The sequence below is a fragment of the Haliotis rubra genome, unplaced genomic scaffold (genome assembly GCF_003918875.1).
Source record: "Haliotis rubra isolate DU_JTF1 unplaced genomic scaffold, ASM391887v1 Scf75, whole genome shotgun sequence".
In the NCBI taxonomy this organism is placed as follows: Eukaryota; Metazoa; Mollusca; class Gastropoda; order Lepetellida; family Haliotidae; genus Haliotis; species Haliotis rubra.
The window spans coordinates 2,587,019-2,607,346 of record NW_025767468.1 but is presented as its reverse complement, the minus strand read 5'-3'; the positions used below and the strand labels follow the sequence as shown (position 1 = coordinate 2,607,346).

The following is a 20,328-nucleotide window of genomic DNA, read 5'->3' as shown; positions in this document are numbered from 1 at the left end:
TTAGCTCCCATATGAGAAAGATTCCTGCCTGGTGTTTGATTGTCTTTCACGTTTGCCAGGTTGGTAAAACCCTTCAGCAAAGGCATGGCGCTGAGAGGCATGGCGCAGGGTTAATAATAGGATTCGTAACCAACGATCATAGGTTTCTGCCATGCCAAAGTGGAGCAACTCTGTCATGTTTCATGGTTGGTGTTCAGGTACTGTGGGTTTGCTTTGCTTGGCTAGTTTCGTAGAAGGAAATATGGACTAAAGGGATGGGAAAGTCCACTGTTCAGTTGTGTTCGTTTTGTTTGTTTGGTGCTTAACGTCCGCCTAATATATGCAATATTCCAGTTATATGAGGGGGCTGTAATTAAGTAAGTCTGCAGCGGTCATTTCAGCGATTTACACATTGCACCTACGAACTGCGATACGATGACTTATGAACTTTTATATATCACCAATAAGTCTCCATCAGCAAAGTTGTGAACCAATACAGTACGGTCAAATGTAGGTCGTCATCCAGCAATATCAGCATCCTTCCTCGCAGAGAGGACGAGAGACGACTCAGAGGCGGTACTATTAAGAAGCTTCACCTTGAAAAGCCCGCTTTATACATACATATACTGTCCCAAAAGGGTTTTGTTTCACACATAATGACTGAAAATAATGACTGATATTCGAAGTGTGCATCCAGTTGCACTGAAACCGAACAGGGAAATGCGTGCTCATTGTGATTGAACAAAACCCGATAAAGCGCCAAAACGTAGCCGCAGGACTGGAGGTACTTAAGAAGGAAAAAACTGTCAAAGAAGTCATCTGCATGTGCAAATTGAGAACTGTCAGGCTTGCGGTATTGTTGTTTCTCGAAGGGGCGATTTCTTGGTTCGGTCGACGATTGAGAATCAAGAACATTTTCATAAGCCTTACTTCGGACCAGAATAGACCCGTGAACATCCGACTTAGAAATGATCTTCAGTAGCCCTTCCTTGTCGTAGGAGGCGACTAACGGGATCGGGTGGTCAGGCTCGCTAACTTGATTGACACATGTCATCGTATCCCAATTGCGTCGATCGATGCTCATGCTGTTGATCACTGTATTGTCTGGTTGAGACTCGATTATTTACAGACCGCCGCCATATAGCTAGAATATTGCTGAGTGCGGCGTAAAACTAAACTCACTCACTCACTCTTGGACCAGAGTCCAAACGGTTCGGCGTCATAGATACGTGTCTGTGTATCTCAACTTTGATGGAGAAACAAATAATACACTATATGTTGTGGAAATCATCTGTTTATTTGCTTAAGCTTTCGTTAGAACGGAATTATCGAACTCTGTAGCCCAGCACCCCTTCTTACGGCCCTCAGTCCTGTAATGATCAGAGAAAGTGGAGTTTGAAAAATTAGTGCGACACACTGATAAAGCAGGGTATTTAACGCCCTGCCTTATGTACAAAAGCAAAACATGCACACGATGAATATGTTTCACAATAACTATGTCCACACAAGACTCTAAAATTAGGTAAAAAAAGTTTGTTCTTTGTAACCTTTCTTACAATCTGAACGTAACCTAAGCCAACCCAGTTGACACTTTCATCCATATACAATTATACTACTCACAAAAACCTAAGGATCACTTGATTCTCTCATATTGCGACAGATAATTCGTCATGGCATAACTTATTACCCATAGTAATATGAAAGAACTGGATTGTCCTTGATTTGTTTTGAGTGGTATATGTGCACAATATGATGTTCTTCTAAATACTACTCAAAATAGGTTGAGTACCACGCGATTCTTTCATATTACTTTAGTTGGTACTTACCTTCATTCGCCATATAGCTGGAATGTTGCTGAGTGTGGCGTAAAACTAATCTCACTCACTCACTCACTTAACGTCATTTGAGTAGTGTACATGAGAACATCATACGGGGCACAATACTTCCATGTAGGAGAATACGTAAGAGAACAGCTTCATTTCATACGTTAATGTAACGTACGTCAGCGGATATGTACATTTATTACACACGTGTTCTGCAGGGGCGTAGCTACCATTATAACAAAAAGCAAGGGCTTACATATGATTGCTGATGAAAACGTTGGGCAAGCCCTCAATACTATCGAAATATAAAGCTTTGCAAGCTATCTGCAACGCGCCTGTTCTGTATTTATTTATGAGATAATTTTGGTTATTTGAAACATGTGTTGTGTAACCAGTTGAAAGTTATCCAGGGAGTGTTGTGTAACCGAACTAGGTTATTCGACGATAGTGCCGAACTTTCTGTTGCCACTTCGATATTGTAAATAAGCATTTATAACTTCATTTAAGCATGGTCTTTTTACCAAAAATGTTAACCAAACAAAACAATAGGCTTGTGGATAATTAAAATTCAGTTTCAGTGTCCTGAGAATTAGTAGTTGTTTTCAATTGAATATTGTTAATTGTTTATCAGTCGTGACAGAATTATCTCCCTTTCGTTTTGTTTACATGCGGCACCGTCTGCTTGATTTGTCATCACGGATCACACTGTTTTCCCGTCCTGTGTGTAATAAATAGATCACAAAACTCATGGATGTTGAACATGGAAAACATTTCAACTCAATATTTTTTATACGTTTTAATATATTCATGAGCGAAATTCTAGTTTGGATATTTTCCATATTCAGCAGCAACTCGGTTTGTAAATCTCTATTAATACGACCCCTCGTTTCACTGACCTTCACCTTCGTTCTAACTTACCCAAAGAGTATTTTAAGGATTATCAGCTGACCGCCCATATCGATTACGTCCACATGGCTGAAAGAATATAGTGAAATGTTACAGAAGATTATGTACTAGTCAGTGAAGTAACTACTAATGGATGAAAAGTTGAGACTTCACACGACGTATATAAGGTAGTTTTAGAGCACAAAAAGTTGAAGGTCGCCATTAGCGGTAACCCGTAGTCCGCCTCCTCGAGTAATTTCCCTTTATCAAAGGGAAGCTACTCTAGTCTAAAAGCTGTCACATTTGTTGAGAATCTGCAGCATTCGTGACCAACTCGTGTTATTCCGGGACAAGCCGAATAGCGATCTTCTTTAAGGTTACGGAAAGGGGTGAGTGGTGAATCTGCAGGGTCGATTCACAGTATACGTTGTGGTACGATTATGCGTGTTCACAACATAACTATTTTTTGTAAAATCACACCACTTTCAACAACGGTCTATCAATATCTGTAAGATGTAACAGTTTGTTATCATACTCATACCGAGACGCAATCTTGGCGTACTGGATTATAGCAAGGTTTGAGGTCACAGCTGAAGGTCAAGGACGAATATCCAGCAAAGGCGAAAGCACTAAACGCCTGCGAACTCATGCGTCGTTCTTCGCCCGAATCTCCTTTCAAGGTGAACCCTCCCGTGGTCATGTAAACATCGCACCTGCAATAGAAAACAGTAAGCTGTGGTGTTTGTATGGGTGCATAGTATGTCATGGCATCAAACAGCTACAGTGACCACACTGCCATTAGACCGCCTCCGTTGTGTAGTGGTTAGAGCGTCCGCCCGGAGAGCGGAAGGTCGCGGGTTCAATCCCCGACTGCGTCATACCAAAAGACGTTAAAATATGGTACTTGTTGGTCCCTGCCTGACGCTCGGCATTAATGGGTACAACAAGGACTGGTCGGCTCGGAGTATAATGTGTCTGAGTGGGGTATTCATGCTTGACTGCGGCATGGTATCTCAGCGGGTTAGCACTATAAAACCAGCTTCAGTCTGGGCTAGTACAAGCAGCCGCACGTACACATACACACGCATGCACGTCGTCATATGAGCGAAATATTCTCCAGAGCGACGTTTAACCACAAATTCACCTCACCTCACACTGCCATTAAGTAGGGGAGCAGGACAAAGCGAACTCTCTAACACATTTGTCTAAATAATGTGGTTCTAAGCAAGGATATATTTCGACTCATAACACATCTGTGATAGCCATTCAGGTGACATCTATATGGCACATGTTGTTAAACTTATCAGTGAATGAGTGAGTTGGGGTTTACGCCTCTTTTAGCAATATTCCAGCAATATCAAGGCAGGGGTCACCATAAATGGGTTTCACATATCCTTGTGGTTAATCGGACCCGGGTCTTCGGCGTGACGCGCAAACGATTGAACCACGGGGCTATCCCACCGCCCCTGTTAAACAGGTTTATCAAGTTCTATCTATGCAAATGTATTTCGACAAACACTGGACAATGTTGTAGGTTAGGTCAGTTTGACCAGTGGACACTTTATTCCATATTCACAAATAACGTCATAATCACAGGGTTGGGGACATTCTAGCCTGGAATGTAATGTCACGGTGGTTTGGTTTGGTTGTTGTCTAACTCAACAATATCCCAGCTACAGTAACTGATGGCGGTCTGTAAATGATCGAGTCTGGACCAGACAATCCAGTGATCAACAACATGAGCATCGATCTACGCAATTGGGATACGATGACATGTTTTAACCAGGTCAGCGAGTCTGACGACCCGTTAGACGCCTCTAACGACAAGCATGGATTGTTGAAGACCAATTCTAACACGGACCTTCACGAGTCTAATGTCACGGTAATGAAATTTGAATATTTACCCGTTTGCATCAGTCATCTTTTTCACAAATTTACCGTCAGGACTTTTAGCCTCACAGTTGCGGGGTGAGAGGAGGCCGATTCTTGACCTATCATCTGAAACTGTGATAATCGTGCATTAATCCTTCAGTAGATTATAATATTTGTCTGACACCATGCAAAACATTTGGGTTCGATTTCCAACGATAGCAGTTTGTTGTAAAACAAATTCTTTCCAACAATATCACCTTGATAGGCCATTCTGGACCTGACAACACGAGCAACCTCCAGCCCCCAAGGTTCGATGACACCCAATCAACCAAGCTGATCGTGGGAGAAGGCTCTGCTGCCGTGCTGTGGAACTCTCTTCCCCTTCACCTCAGTCCTACTTCGACTGCCTTTAAATCTGGCATAAAGACCCACCTGTTCCATAATTACTGACGATTGTTCATCTTTTAGTTGTATGTCTTAGAGGATATCCGTGCGGGTTGGAGATCAGCGCCATATAAGTGGCCTTATCTTACCTTCATGTAAAATACTTTAATTTCATTGGTCATTGACGGTTTAACAAGTTTAAATATTACCCGCGCTCGGTAACCACCGAGCTCTCCACCGAGAAGATCAAGCGCTAACAATCGTATGACGTCATAATATGACGTATGCCGTGCCCTGAGTTCGAAAACCGTTCAATCAGCTGTTTTTGTGTTCACTTTGTACAGATTTATTTTACCGACTTTCACTGCTTTATTTAAGCTATTTTATACATTAAGTGGTTTGCACACTCAGCTTAAACATAATTAACAATTTTTATAGCAGGTTTATGCTTGTCAGAATATGTTTCAGTGATGTTAAAAATCCAGTCGAGAGGCAGACGCCATTTTGTTTGCATGTCATATAGTCAGTAGCGATCTTTAACATAAAATAAAATGATATTTTGTACATGCAACATGGCGGTAAGATCAATTCGTTGTATACTTCTCCCTCGGGCAATACGGTCTGATGTACGCCTCTTTGTAGTAGTGTCATCCCTCGCCCACCGGCTCGGGTGACACTGCTACAAAGAGGCGTACATCAGGCGTACATCAGGGAGAAGCATACAACTTATATTATTATTATGCTTTACAGAATAAGATGTAAAAATGCAGCAGAGGGGGTTCGGGTCACCCTGGCAGAGTCGACAGGCTGGTAAAACATCATCAGCTCAGGGCCCTCTACACTCAGCCCAAACAGCGAATGGGACTTCTCCCAGGAAACGTTGCCTAGTCGAACCATCAAGAACCTTTCGGAGAATTGTTAGTATTATCACTAGGAAACATTTGGGACTATTTCAACACTCATTAGCCAAAAAGGGATATACACCGAATACCATTAAAGCTACTGGCGCGTACCTGAGACGTTTTGTGCGGCCGTTGGAACCACAATCTGGATCTCCTGACCAAAAGCCACCTGGTTGACTTCTTCCCCACTCTTAGCGTCCACTATCATCACATTGCCAGACACGTGTCTCGGAGTGACCACCTCTGGGGGTTGTGTTTTCCTGAAACAGTATCACTGGTTCATGTACATGGACATAGACTTAACCGTAGCCCGCATCAAGTGATATTTACAGTTTGGGCAAGATATTTTATCACTGCTACTGCCATGTTTTCCCTTGATCTCAGCGTTCGAAATTAATGTCGGTCCTTAGACCCGAAGCCGACTGAAAGCCACTCGGACCGACAGCTTTTGTTTTCTGCAGGTCCTAATGACCTTGTTAGCTGGGGATTACTCGTATTTCAGCTGAAATATAGGGCCTACACATTCTGATCAGGACCCACAACTTTTTATGGTGCTGGGTCCTTAGGGCCTGCAGCTTTTCAGGGTTAAGGGCAAACACTGCTTGATCTGCGTATTTTGTAAGCCAACGCGGATGTTATTTCAAGACACTTGAAGGGGAATACGTACAGAATACGTAATATAAAATAATAGACACCTTTTGGGGTCAGTAACTCTTTCTAACATGAAGAACGTAAAGCACACGTGGTTTCACCTCTGGCATTGTTCATCGTATGTGACTGTTCTCTGAGCAGTGAAAGGGTACCCGGTAGGATGAATGTGTTTGTAACGTGATTTCTATCTTCTAGCACTTCACAGGCGGCTTGAGTAGTATACACTACTGAGAATGAAAATCGAGTGGAAATTGGTCCACTGACAGGGGTAAACATAATGTTTTCCGTGAACATTCACTTGGCAAATAGAACTAGGTGCCATTTCAAATGGACATAGAAGGAACAGTTTTATTGTAGAGCTCAATTGATGTTTCTTCTGCCTAATACCGCTTGTGTCCTCCTAAAACAGCTGGACCGCCTCCGTGGTGTAGTGGTTAGAGGGGAAGGTCGTGGGTTCGGTCCCGGCCACGTCATACCAAAAGACGTTACAATATGGTACTTGTTGGTCCCTGCCTGGCGCTCGGCATTAATGGGTACAACAAGGACTGGTCGGCTCGGAGTCAGTATAATGTGTCTGAGTGGGGTGTCCATGCCTAACTGCGGCATGATATCTCAGTGAGCTAGCACTATAAAACCAGCTTCAGTCTGGGCTAGTACAAGCAGCCATGCATTCACGTCGTCATACGAGCGAAATATTCTTCAGTGCGACGTTAAACCCCATTTCACCTCACCTCACCTCACCTCACCTCCTAACACAGCTTGTTCCCACTTTTTCTAAAGGCTGGTGTTGATGGTTTCTCAGTTGTCTGTCCAAGTGGTACCACAAGTGTTCAGGAGGTTCCATATTCGGGGAACATGCCAACCATGGCAGAACCAGTACATTGTAGTTGACAAGGCAATCTGAGCAGTATGCGGCCTGACATTGCCTTGCTGCGAAATGGTTCCCCGTGGTTGTCCACGTAGAATGGTAATACCACCGGGTGAGGAACCTCGTCTCGATACCTTTGTGCATTGAGGTCACCATTTCCTTATCAGCACCAATTCCTCCCTATACCATAACACCTCCTCTTCCATGTGCATAGTACCGTTTGACCCACATTCCAGCCGCTCGCCTGTTCTACTGTAAAAGAACCGACTTTTGTCCTCGAACAATCTAAGCTGTCCCCAACGTTGCTGCCAACGTCGGACAGTCCCAAAGCGACATGGCCTGTTACAACAGGCCCTGATATCCATGGTATATTGACGTCGTGTGAATGCAGATCAGTTGATACGGTGTACAAGCGTCATGGATGCTGTTGATGTCGCCGTAATCGACGGCCTTCCTGTACTAGGCCAGACACGAGTTGTGGTTTCCAACCGTCAATGCTGAAAAAGTGCGTACACCGTGCGGAACAGCCGAAGGTTTTTGCAATATGGGTGTGTGACTCTTATTTTTCATTCACAGCAATTGCTGTCTCTCACCTGACCTGCCAATGCATGTGTTTGTACCCCGTGTCACCGGTGGGTCAGGATAGGTTCATCATGTCGCGAACACCCGGTGTCATTAGTATTGGACAGTGATTTATAATCACCTGCTTGACGAAATCGCACAGTGGGCTGCTTTTAAATGCAAAGTTTCTTATTACTTTGGAAATTACTTGCTCAATACATGAAGTTTTCAGATAAAAACGGCATCTCAAGACTTGTTATCATCTCTCAAGCAGCCATTCAATGGCCATAACACCTTTAGGGACATGCTGACATACGTGTAAAGCAAGTGATTCGATTCAAGCGATAGCAAGACTACACTGAATCTGTACCTTATGTTTATGGTTGAACACAAAATGCTCTTATAACAAGCATAGGTTGCTGAAAACCTATTCCTACCCAGGATCACACTAAGGAAAGAAAGTGGGAAATAAAAAGCGCGTCCTGACACGGCGAAGGGAGGTAATTCGCGACATGCATCGCGTCAAACAATTGGGATTCGCATGCCATAATAACCAACTCGGATATTAGGCGGTTTATATATACCTGTTATGGCGGAAGAACGCTGTAGATCAAAATATTATATTGCAAAACCTTTGTGACAGACTGACATAGGTCTGACAGGCATACCTTTCCACGTGTATTGGAACCGTAGAAACAACCATCCCGTCGGCATCAGAGAAGTTGCATCTTACTTTGACATCGGTGTCAAACGGAGAAAGTACTCCCTCGTATTGCTGGAGGCGAAACGTCCATTCATAGACGGGTTCATTGTCGCCAACCTGTAGACAAAATTATATTGTCCATCGTATATAATGGCGACTTTGCTATATATTTTGAGTGAGTGAGTGAGTTTGGTTTTAACGCCGCTTTTAGCAATATTGCAACAATATCACGGCGGGGGACACCAGAAATGGGCTTCACACATTGTACCCATGTGGAATCGAACCCGGGTCTTCGGCGTGACGAGCGAACGCTTTAACAGCTAGGCTACCCCACCGCCCCTATAGATTGTGAAAATTACACAGCTGAATGGAAGACGTATTTGCTATGAATACGTTTGAGTTTATATGCACACAGAAGAATGCTGCTGAATGCCGCAATATCTCATATAAGGACGAACCGTTAAATAATCTGCAAATTATGTGCCAGACAAACCAATGAACGATATCAAGAGTACCGGCGGGTATGACGGCGAGAATTATGCGAGTCTGATCATTTGTCATTTGCTAAGACAAGCATAGGTTTCATGGGGCCAAGTCTAACCCTGAAAACCAAGGCGTCATCAGTACACTTTGAAAATACTGCAAGATTTGGAGGCAGCCTGATTTTAATTGCCTTTCACGTTTTATTCTGGAGGCATGAACTGAAATGTTTTGTTTTTTTGTTTTTTTGCAAGTACGATACACATTGTACTGCATAAACCTCATCAGTATACGATAGTCTAGAAGGACCACACTACTATTCCTCTGGTAACTCATCTCTTAATAAGAAACGCGTGTCGTAGAACTGCATTATGAAGTTTCAGTTACACATTATTCTAATTATAAAGTAAGTAACCAAACAGACATGGTGATCTGAATTTTAAGTATTTCTTTGGCCACCCGGTGTTATGGTTGCTTATAAATACGCATGCAAAATGCGTTTCATTTATTTTCCAGATAAAATGAAATTGAAACTTTTAAAAAATGCTGGGAAAAAAAGAGAAATATACACCAAACCTTTTGTGCGGAACAGTCAGGGGAAAACTGTGTATCGTTTCCGTGGATGTATGTCAGCATCGGACCATCTTCGTTAACAGTGAACTTATCCCTTGTACACTTCGAGCTGGCCTTTCCTTTAGAGTCCAGGGAGTTGACACTCCGGAAGAAGATTCCGTGATTATCTACCCTTAGAATCATGTGGTACTCCTCTCCATCTCGCATGCAGTGGTACCTGGCTGAAATGGACACAAAGGGTTGATGAATTGGTACTACTGATATGTCGAAATTAAGTGAATTAGTGGTTGAATGCTGCTAACACCGTTGATATATCTGAACTACATAGCTGCCTATGACTGAGTGTGTGACTTTGGTTTTACGCCGCTTTAGCTATATTTCGGTGGGGTAGCCCAGTGGTTAAAGCGTTCGCTCGTCACGGCGAAGACCCGGGTTCGATTCCCCACATGTGCGAAGCCCAATTCCGGAATATTGCTAAAAGCAGCGTAAAACCCAACTTACTGACTCACTGTTTGCATTCCTTGTTTACATTTGATCTTCACACGAATTGTTTAGGTGAATTTTATATTTTGATTGTTTCTTGGATATCGACACAAGATAACCAGCACAATATGATTGAAACGACCTACCTTCAGGCTTCTTTTGACCTGGAATATAAAGGTGAAAATATTAAGGGTCTAACCAAACGCAAACTGATGCCTCCAGTTCGCAAATACATCTAGAATGTATACAATAGCGAATGTTTGGAGGACGGGGAACTAACTTGCTATCTGAATCATTACCACCATTCAAATTTCGGTCGGCAAAACATTTAAATGTAAGAATATCAATCGGTAATTTTCACGTCAATGATTCTATTACGTAACGTCACCTTACCTATTCTACCTCTGCGAACGTCCAGTAACGTCTCCCTATTCATTCCAGTATACCCCAGGAACTTTAGGTAACGTCTTCCTATTGATTCTAGGGTACCTTAGTCACACCCAGTAAACGTCAATCAAGTGATAGTATTGCAATACCATTGTGTACTGAAACTCTAAGTCACTATGATATTTGAAAGCTATACTCACGTGTGTTGGAGCTATACCCACGTTGCCGCTATACCTAGGTGTGTTGACGCTATAATCGCATGTATACCTACGTGTACTGCAGTTACATTCGAGCATGTGTACATCAGCTATACCAAAATGTATTGAAACTATAACCAAATATACTCTCCCAAAAAAGAAACGCATCATGAAAATAGCAATTTCATGTAGCAATGAATTCAAACGTGATTCATTTTACAAAAGGTTTTGCTCTGTTTATGAGTCCGATGGTGTTTATGTTTTGAAACATCACAACAAAACGCACCATCCCGTAATGCCCGTATTTAACAGCATGATTTTCAATTTTGGCGTGTAGTGTCACAGAATACACAATTCACATGCAATGCACGTGAAACTTGGGGATCAGATAGTCTCAATGATGGGTATAAAAGGTTGATCGCTGTCTGTCGATTATTCACTGTATTTGGAATATTGTTGACGAACGCAAAATGCCACGTCTAAGTGAAGCCAACCGTCATATCGCCATTGGTTTGCTTGAAGCTGGCCAGTCTCAACGTGCAGTTGCCCGAAGCATGAATGTTCACAAAAGCACCATTTCACGGCTCTGGGAGAGATATCGCCGGCAGAATTCGGTAGCAGATGCCCCTCGTAGTGGGCGACCTCGAGCGACCACTGCGGCGCAGGATCGCTACATCCGGGTACATCACCTGCGTCATCGAACAGCTACGGCGACCAGTACCGCTCGACAAATACCCGGATTGAGGAGTCTTCTGCACAGACCGTCGGGAACAGGTTGAGAGAGGCTGGTTTACATGCCAGAAGACCTTATTTTGGCCCTGTGCTTCGACAACAACATCGAGTTCAATGGTGAACCAACGTTCAGGCCTGGAACCTAGCGAATAGGCGTAGAATCTGGTTCAGTGATGAATCACGATTTCTATTGGAACGACGCGATGGCAGAATGCGGGTGTACAGACGTTGACGTAAACGTTTCGCCGACGCTTGCGTTCCCCAGGTGGACAGATTCGGCCGGGACAGTGTTATGATGTGGGGAGCGATCACCTGCCGTAGGAGAAGTGATTTGGTGATGATCCAGGGCAACCTGACAGCTCAACGGTACTGTGACAAAATCCTACGCCCACACCTCCTACCAATCATTGATCGCCGGAGGGAGTTGTTTCAACAGGACAATGCCAGGCCCCACACAGCACGTCACACTAGAGACTTCCTCCAGAACCACAACATCAATGTGCTCCCCTGGCCCTCAAGATCACCGGACTTAAACCCGATCGAACATCTGTGGGATGCCCTGGACAGACGGGTGCGACGCCGCAACCCTCAGCCCCAAACACTTCAACAACTCGCACAGGCACTACAGGCAGAGTGGGCTGAATTGGGCAACACGAGATTCTGAGACTTTTTCGTTCGATGCCGAGGCGATGCCGTGCAGTTGTGGATGCCCACGGTGGTCACACGAGGTATTGACTTCAGCGCCCCCACACGTCTCCATGTGACACTCAAACTCTCTTTCCTCGAGTTGGTGCCAAAGACGGATACGTCTGCATTCCCAGTGTGCAATTTCGCTCTATTTCATTGACTCATAAAGCCTACAAGATGTTTCAAAATAAACATAAAAATACAGTTGATATTCATATTTGCGTTTCTTTTTTTGGGAGAGTATATATTATACCCATTTGTACATCAGCTATACAAATATGTACTGAAACTATATCCAAATATACTGAAGCTATACTCACACACACTACAATAATTCCAACGTGTACATCAGCTATACTAATATGTATTAAAGGTATAACCATGTACATGTATATTAAAGTATACTCACGTATATTACGATTATTCCCGCGTGCACATCAGCTATACTAATATGTATTGAAACTATAACCAAATATACTGAAGCTATACTCACGTACATGACACTTATTCCCACGTGTACATCAGCTTTACCAATATGTACTGAAACTATAACCACATACATGTATACTGAAGCTATACTGACGTATATTACACTTATTCCCACGTGTACATCAGCTATACCAATATGTACTGAAACTATGACCAGGTATACTGAAGCTATACTCACGTATATTACAGCTTGGGCCTGTCCAGCCGACTTCGCAGCCGTAGGGACATTCCCCTGTTGTGACGTTGCAGCCGGGGATGAAGCAGTGGCATCGGTCCATGCACTTGTCTCCGTACCAGCCGTCCACGCATTCTTAACCGAAAGGTCAATCACATGTCAATATAGTAAACCCTCGTTTAACAAACTCCTAGCTTATCTGCCCGGCCGTTAACCAGTGTCGAGGCATTACATTTTTCTATCACAGTCAGGTTTAATGTGTGGTGAAATCAATGGGACCACGTCTAGCCAGATACCTTAACTGTCTGGAATCACACTACAAGTGTCATGTCTATTTTAAACATTCAGGTTAAGTGTCATCAGATTAATCAGTTTTGTTTTGTTTGTTTGTTTGTTATTCAACGCCGCACTCAGCAATTTAAGCTATTTCCTCAGACCTTCTGATACCCATGATTTTATCTTTAATTTTGTACCAGTTAAAAGGGAAGATCTTGGATTGGGTGAGTGTGGTCTTGCCCGGCTTTAAGCAATATTCCAGCAACATCATGACGGGAGATGCCAGAAGTGTTTGTTTGTAAATAATCGAGTCTGGACTAGGCAATACGGTGATCAACAGTACTAGCATCGATCTACGCTATTGGGATACGATGACATGCGTAATACAAGTGAGTGAGCCTGACCACCCGATCCCGTTAGTCGACTCTTACGACAAGCATGGGTTACTGAAGACCAATTCTAACCCGGATTTTCACGGGTCCGGATTCATAAGGGTTAACTCACCAAGAGAACGTTGACAAAGCGTGGGATATGTGGCTTCTCGACAGTCGTCAAGGTCCCACGTGCCGTCAGGTGTTAACAGGCCACATTTGTAAATACTGCTCTCGGTGATCTGTCTTTCGGGGTTTGAAAAGTTGAGCTGAATAACGAGTGAGTGAGTGAGTCAGTTTAACGCCGCTTTTAGCAATATTCCAGCACTACCACGGCGGGGGACACCAGAAAAGGGCTTCACGCAATGTACTCATGTGGGGAATTGAACCCCGGTCTTCGGCGTGACGAGCGAACGCTTTAACCACTAGGCTACCCAGCTGAATACGCAACGATATAAGTGAGTGAGTGTTGCTAGACACATAAATTACCCCCTTTAGTTGTAATATATTCAAAGACTTTAATGAGTCTCCATGTAAATGACAAGGCAAACCAATGATTGAAAGCATGAGCAACAACCAAGACCATCGGGGCACGATGACATACAATCAACAGTCACATATCATGATAATATTGATAAAAGTAAGCTGCCTGAGAAGCAGGAGTCAAACTGCCAAACACGGTCACTCATCTCAGGACTCTCAGTGACCAACGGGGGAGGTGGGGTAGCCTTGTGGTTAAGGCGTTCGCTCGTCACGCCGAAGACCCGGGTTCGACAGGAATGGGTTGCTGAAGACCAATTCTAATCCGGATCTTAAAATGACAATTAACAGAACACGTGGCGGTTAGAAGGCTACAAACAACAGAGAAAGACGACTCAGTAGTTTTGTAGAAAAAGAGGACCTTTGAGATAACTTGTGTGATAAAGGCTCATTTCCAAAACGACTGGTCAAACAATCGTTTATGTGGTGTGGAATGGTCCGAATGGATCTCCCAATGAGGTTTGTCCATGCTGACACCTGACCCAGTCCGACTAACTCTGTTTATAGGTGTGGTCAGTACTCATGGCTGACCGCTGTATTGTGCTGCTGTTTCCCTGGTGGAGATGGTCAGTTACGATACAGGCACGGTGGGAACAAGCGACATTGACTTGAGTGAGGAGTGACTTTAGTTTTATGCCGCTTTTGTCAATATTCCAGCAATATCACGACGGGGACACCAGAAATGGGCTTCACACATTGTACGGGAATGGAACCCCGGTGTTCAGCGTTACGAGCGAACGATTTAACCACAAGAATACCCCACGACATTGACTTGAAAAACCGAACATGGACCAGCATAACATACAAATGATAGGCATTAGAGCCATTATGTTGTCTCGGGGGTTCTGCAAAATAGTAACCCCAACCCCTACTAAATGCATAAAATGAGCGCGACATTTTATATACCACTGACCTATGACAAATTTAAATATATATCCTGACGTACGAAAGAATATGTACATCTAGTGCTTGGAGATTATTTTTAAAAAAAACCAAAAACAAGCAAAGTAAATAATTAGAAATGTGTTTTGACTGTGACTCTTTCAAGTCGTAGATAATTCTGTACGTCTTGTTAAAACAGCACAGATATCCTTAACGGTGCTGTGAGTGGAATATCATGAAAATCATGATTTTGTTGAATCCCACGTGCATGGGATGTGCTAGCAGTATAAAACACAGTCGCTCCAAATTGTTAGTGTTATGCCTGTTAGACACACACATCAAAATGCGTCCACAACTGCCGAGCGAGATGGGGGCGTTTCGAACGGCCATATTGCCAGAACGTTCGGCTGTACAAGGCAGACCATCATGAAACGGAACGTCCCGTCTGGTCAGAGAAATGACACTTCCAGAGAAAGACAAAGACCAACGCCTAGTCTCTGAATATATGTAATTTTGATAGTAACAAAAACATCCATTTAAATTGTAAAAGGGGCCCCTGTGAGATGGAAACGTCAGGAAATCTAGACTTGCTTCATTTAGGGCTTTAGGAGGGCTAGGCAGTATGGAAAATATTGTAGTTCAGGGACTGTGAGACAGACTACGAAAGACCCAACCGCAAGATGACCATCACTTGCGTATTCTCCATCTGTTCGACATGATGCTTACAGCATCAACAGCTTTAGGGTCACCGCATCAGCAGGAACACAGTGATGACACGACTGAGCGGTGTCCTCACCCGGGCCTGTCGACCATTTTCACGTCATTATGAGGAACGTGAGACGCTGACAACGTCAATTTGGTAGTGGCAAGACGTACACACTGTTTGGGACTTTCACATCACAATCAAAACATTTTTTATAATATTTACGATGTTCTGGGGTTGTTGTTTTTAAAAAAAAGATAATAACAAAGCACAGGTACTTCCTTTTGTACGCCAGTTTATTTCCACTTCAAATGGAGTTTCACTTTTCGAAGTTTCATATGATCGTGCGAAGCCTTCCATAGAACGCGTTTGGAAGCCTCGATAGAAAGCGTTGGGAAGCCTTCCATAGAACGCTCCTGAAAAGAAGATATTCACTTACCGGTACGAACGTCACAGGGTCTACCCACCCTGAATTAGATGTAAACTTGGCATTGATCCATGTGGGTTCCTTGACAATTCCTGCAAGAAACAACGCTTTACTGATAAAGGTGAATGATACAGAACGGTGATGATATTTTACGATTGCAACATAAGCCGACCTTGCGTTCAGTAGAAGCGTTTTGATTGGTTAGTGATTTCAAACTCATGAGCGAGAGAATTTCTGTGGTAAAATTGGATACAACAGAGGAGTCGTGACGTTACTTCCAAAGGTTGCGAATGGGTACACGGGATTTGCTTAAAAGAGTGAGTGAGTGAGTGAGTAAAGTTTTACGCCGCACTCAGCAATATTCCAGCTAGATGACGCCGGTCTGTAAATAATAGACTCTGAACCAGACAATCCAGTGATCAACAGCACGAGCATCGATCTACGCAATTAGGAACCGATGATATGTGCCTGACCACCCGATCCGTTAGTCGCCTCTTACGACAAGCATGGGTTACTGCAGATCAATATTCTAACCCGGATCTTCACAGGTATTTGCGTAAAAGAACGTAGATAGGATGCTCGGAAAGATGAGGATGCCTAAGTGAGTAAGTTTAGTTTTACGCTGCTTTTAGCAATATTCCAGCAATATCAGGACGGGGGATCTTCGGCGTGGCGAGCTAACGCTTTATCCACAAAGCAACCATACCGTTCAGATGTTGAAATGATGAATGGGACAGGGCAGCGATGTATGAAGGCAAAACAGAGGGCTCATGGCGTCAGTGGTGATGATGGTGCTAACGAATAACCTTGAATATCCAGGTATGTTTCTATGATAAATAGTCTGGACCAACTTCGGACCAGAGAGCCCCGACCGGAGCTTCGATCCGATACCGGTTTGATTGAAGCAGCGTAAATATAGACTCAACTCGATTGAAAATACACTGTACTATGTTTAAACTTGTACTAACAATAAAGTTGACATTATTCGCCTCTTTGTCCTGTCATCGCAAATGCAACCAGAATGTCTCGTCCTCCGACTTAGGGAACAGGGGCGGTAAGGTAGCCTAGTGGTTAAAGCGTTCGCTCGTCACACCGGGTTCGATTCCCCACACGGGTACAATGTGTGAAGCCCATTTCTGGTGTCCCCCGCCATGATGTTGCTGGAATATTGCTAAAAGCGGCGAAATACACACTCACTCACTTAGGGAACCATTTTTTTAGCGTCATCCTAAAGTGATAAAAAAAATGGACGTCACTTCCGACACGAATCTGTGCTGTTGTCCAGTCCAGGGAAACCTGTTTATCATAGCAGTGAGTTTTACCACCCTTTTAGCAATATTCCAGCAATGTCAGAGCAAGGGACACCAGAAATGGGCTTCAGATATTGCTGCCATATGGGGAATCGATCCAGAACATTCGGCTTGACGAGCGAACGCTTAACCAGCGCCCCTTTCACAACAGAACAGAGTTATCAAGAGTGAAATGTAATAACAGAGGTGTTTTTTTCTGTACCCTTCAGGACGTTGTTTTGTTCCATGCCACGAATGGTTGCAACGCTTTGGTTACATGCCTCGGAGATGACATCTGCATCTACCGCGTCTTCATTGACACTGAAGCAGTGTCGTCCCACTTGTGTCCACCCATCTGGACAGGTCGACGTGTATTGTGGAACACCTTGAAGAAAAACAAAATTAAGATTAAAATCTTTTTTTTTTACGTTGTCGATATGCAAAGGTGTGTTTCTTTTGTCAAATTTAAAACGTTTTGAGTAGGAGAGCTAGCTTAACGAAACGTACCATGCATCTGCAATACGTCCGGCCTCTTGAAACTATATATTTGTTGAAAGGTATGAACGGTTTAGCTGCTGCTGCTGCTGCTGCTGTTGTTGTTGCTGCTGCTGTTGTTGTTTAAAGGCTACCTGTCTGTAACTGGTTTATAACGTCTTAAACTACATCATACGAATCCATTCCATGTAAACAGTTGAGGTGGAGTGAAATGAGGTATAACCTCGCGTTTCAGATTATTTCAGTTACCTAGCGACGTACAAGAACGTGTGTTTGGCTGCTTCTAGTCCAGGAATACGCCTGTCCAATGAGTATGCTGCAGTTTCACATGGAGACCCAACTCGGACGCATTACACTAGCCTTGCTCCAAGGCTGTACTGAGTGCTAAGCCCATGGATGTATGGTAATTCTATCATTTACAGCAGCAAGTCGAGATAAGGTACATCTAAGAACTCGAGTCTGTTATTTTATTTTTTTATAGAAATTATCATTTACATTACTAATTATTACCATAAAGACTTGCGCAAGTCTAACATTACACTGACTGCGAGCCGACCTGTCCTTGTTTTACCGGTCTTAATACCGAGCGCCAGGCAGGGTTTAGAAAAAGTGCCATCTTTTAATGTTGGTATGGTGCGACATCGAACAAAACTTGTTTCGCTCTCCAGACAGAATGTCTTACCACATCAATCGGGATGCAGATCAATATAAAAAACCATAAAATATGAAACACTGAAAGATTTAACACACTCATGCTCTTACATGCTCTTCGAGTCCTACAGGCAGCGAGTCGTTATATGGTGGCGTCCACGAACAAAATAACATTGCGCACAAATCCTACACAACCCCAAATGGCGACGTTCATACCGTTTTGCCCTCAAGCTTTAAGGTTAGTACTAACAGAAAGTGAAAATCAGTTCTGATGTAGTTGATTGTTGACGACACATCAGCTTTGTTGCAGCTATTATCTGCGATTCGATGATGAAAAGGTTTTACGATTATCAAGTTCTATTTATCAATCCAAAGACTAACCATATATTATGTGATAACCTTCACAATACCAATTTTCGACGGCCATACCGCTTTACTCTCACTCTTAGGTTAGTACTAACACAAGGTGAATATCACTTCTTGTGATTGTGAAGACGTATCAACTGTATTGACCAAAATGAGAATTTCGATAAACTTTTACAAAAGTACAACGCATACGAACCTTCATCCGGTGCTGAAGAGCCCAGAGACAGATGAACCATCAGACTCAGAAACCATAGCAACGAAACCCCCATCTCTTCGACCTGGTGTTTCGCTGGCAAAGTCAGTAGTGGAAAGTGAACTTCTGTATACATGTATTTGGCTGTGCCTATCCACAGGAAGTAATCGCGATAAATTGGTTAATGGCTCGCGATTAAAGGGTGTTTAGTCCGGATATACATTAAATTCTTAAATGCCACCAGCCAATTTCATGACATAATTGAATAAGTGGAAGGTCACACATAGTCCCATACGTGTGTGTTCCGTTGAACTATGACAAAACGTTGCCTGTTCACATGTATTTACATCATACCGTACATATTCTGGGTTATAACTGGTGTCCGGTGACTTAAACGTGTCCTCCGAGGCGGCTCAATGAATCGGGCCCATGAAGATCCGGGTTATAATTAGAATTGATCATCAGCAACCCATGCTTGTCGTAAGAGGCGACTAACGGGATCGGGTGGTCAGGCTCGCTGACTTGGTTGACAAATGTCATCATATCCCAATTGCTTAGATCGATGCCCATGCTGTTGATCACAAGATTGTCTGGTCAAACCTCGATTGTTTACAGACCACCGCCATGTGGCTGGAATAATGCTAGGTGCAGCGTACAATTTAACTCACTCACTCGCTCAATGGATCAGTTTCGGTTCGGTGAATACTTGGAATGGGCCTCACACGTTGGGAATCGTACCCTGATTTGGGGCATGACGATCTTAAGCTCTTATCAGCATGAAACCCTACCGCCCATATCAGCAAGTCAGCATTATTGGTTTGCTGAAACATGTTAAGCAGTGAATACATTATCAGGCCGTTATTGTGTCTGTACACGAGGAGTGAGTGAGTGAGTGAGCATGATCCCGCGTTCGATTCCCCACTTGGGTGAGATATACGAATCCTATTTCTGGTATGCTTCGTCGTGATATTGCTGGGACATTTAGCAATGTAGCTTTAAGTCATCACGGGCTCGGTGACCTACATTTGTATTTATTATAACGGTTCACCATGCCCATGTGTTGTATTTCTCTGAACTGCAGGCCATAGGCCCATTGTACCGTATTTACAAGGGTTACATTGAATGGGTGGTGAGCTTTCTTTTTAACAGGGCATGGTTAACGAACAATGCAATGATGCATGATAGGTTCCTGTTTGCGTTGACATGAGAATACAAAAGATTTGCTTGGATGGACAGTATAGGTGGTACGATATTGCTAAAGTCTGCGTAAAATCCCAAACAATCAGTCATTAGCACGTGTTGTA

General features: G+C 43.4%; 1 protein-coding gene across 1 annotated transcript; it reads right to left on the bottom strand.

Annotated features, from left to right (window-relative positions):
* Nucleotides 1–1,255: 1,255 nt before the first annotated feature.
* On the bottom strand, nucleotides 1,256–19,151 carry LOC124260101. The gene is made up of 13 exons (XM_046694348.1): nucleotides 19,028–19,151; nucleotides 17,543–17,704; nucleotides 16,043–16,122; nucleotides 13,612–13,747; nucleotides 12,835–12,966; nucleotides 10,311–10,328; nucleotides 9,685–9,902; nucleotides 8,594–8,745; nucleotides 5,957–6,105; nucleotides 4,592–4,691; nucleotides 3,229–3,400; nucleotides 2,721–2,777; nucleotides 1,256–1,349 (listed from the first exon to the last, which is right to left on the bottom strand). The coding sequence occupies exons 1-12, from the start codon at nucleotides 19,098–19,100 to the stop codon at nucleotides 2,733–2,735; spliced, it is 1,437 nt and encodes a 478-aa protein (XP_046550304.1). The 5' UTR covers nucleotides 19,101–19,151; the 3' UTR covers nucleotides 1,256–1,349; nucleotides 2,721–2,732.
* Between the last annotated feature and the right edge of the window lie 1,177 nt (nucleotides 19,152–20,328).

What these genes read in the sequence shown, in the direction of transcription:
- LOC124260101 (XM_046694348.1), bottom strand. Translation starts at nt 19,100, where the DNA reads ATGGGGGTTTCGTTGCTATGGTTTCTGAGTCTGATGGTTCATCTGTCT. An exon ending in GGCCGCACAAAACGTCTCAG is followed by an intron (nt 4,692 to 5,956) that starts GTACGCGCCAGT and finishes CGATTATCACAG; the next exon opens with TTTCAGATGATAGGTCAAGA. An exon ending in TACGCCAAGATTGCGTCTCG is followed by an intron (nt 2,778 to 3,228) that starts GTATGAGTATGA and finishes ATATTCTTTCAG; the next exon opens with CCATGTGGACGTAATCGATA.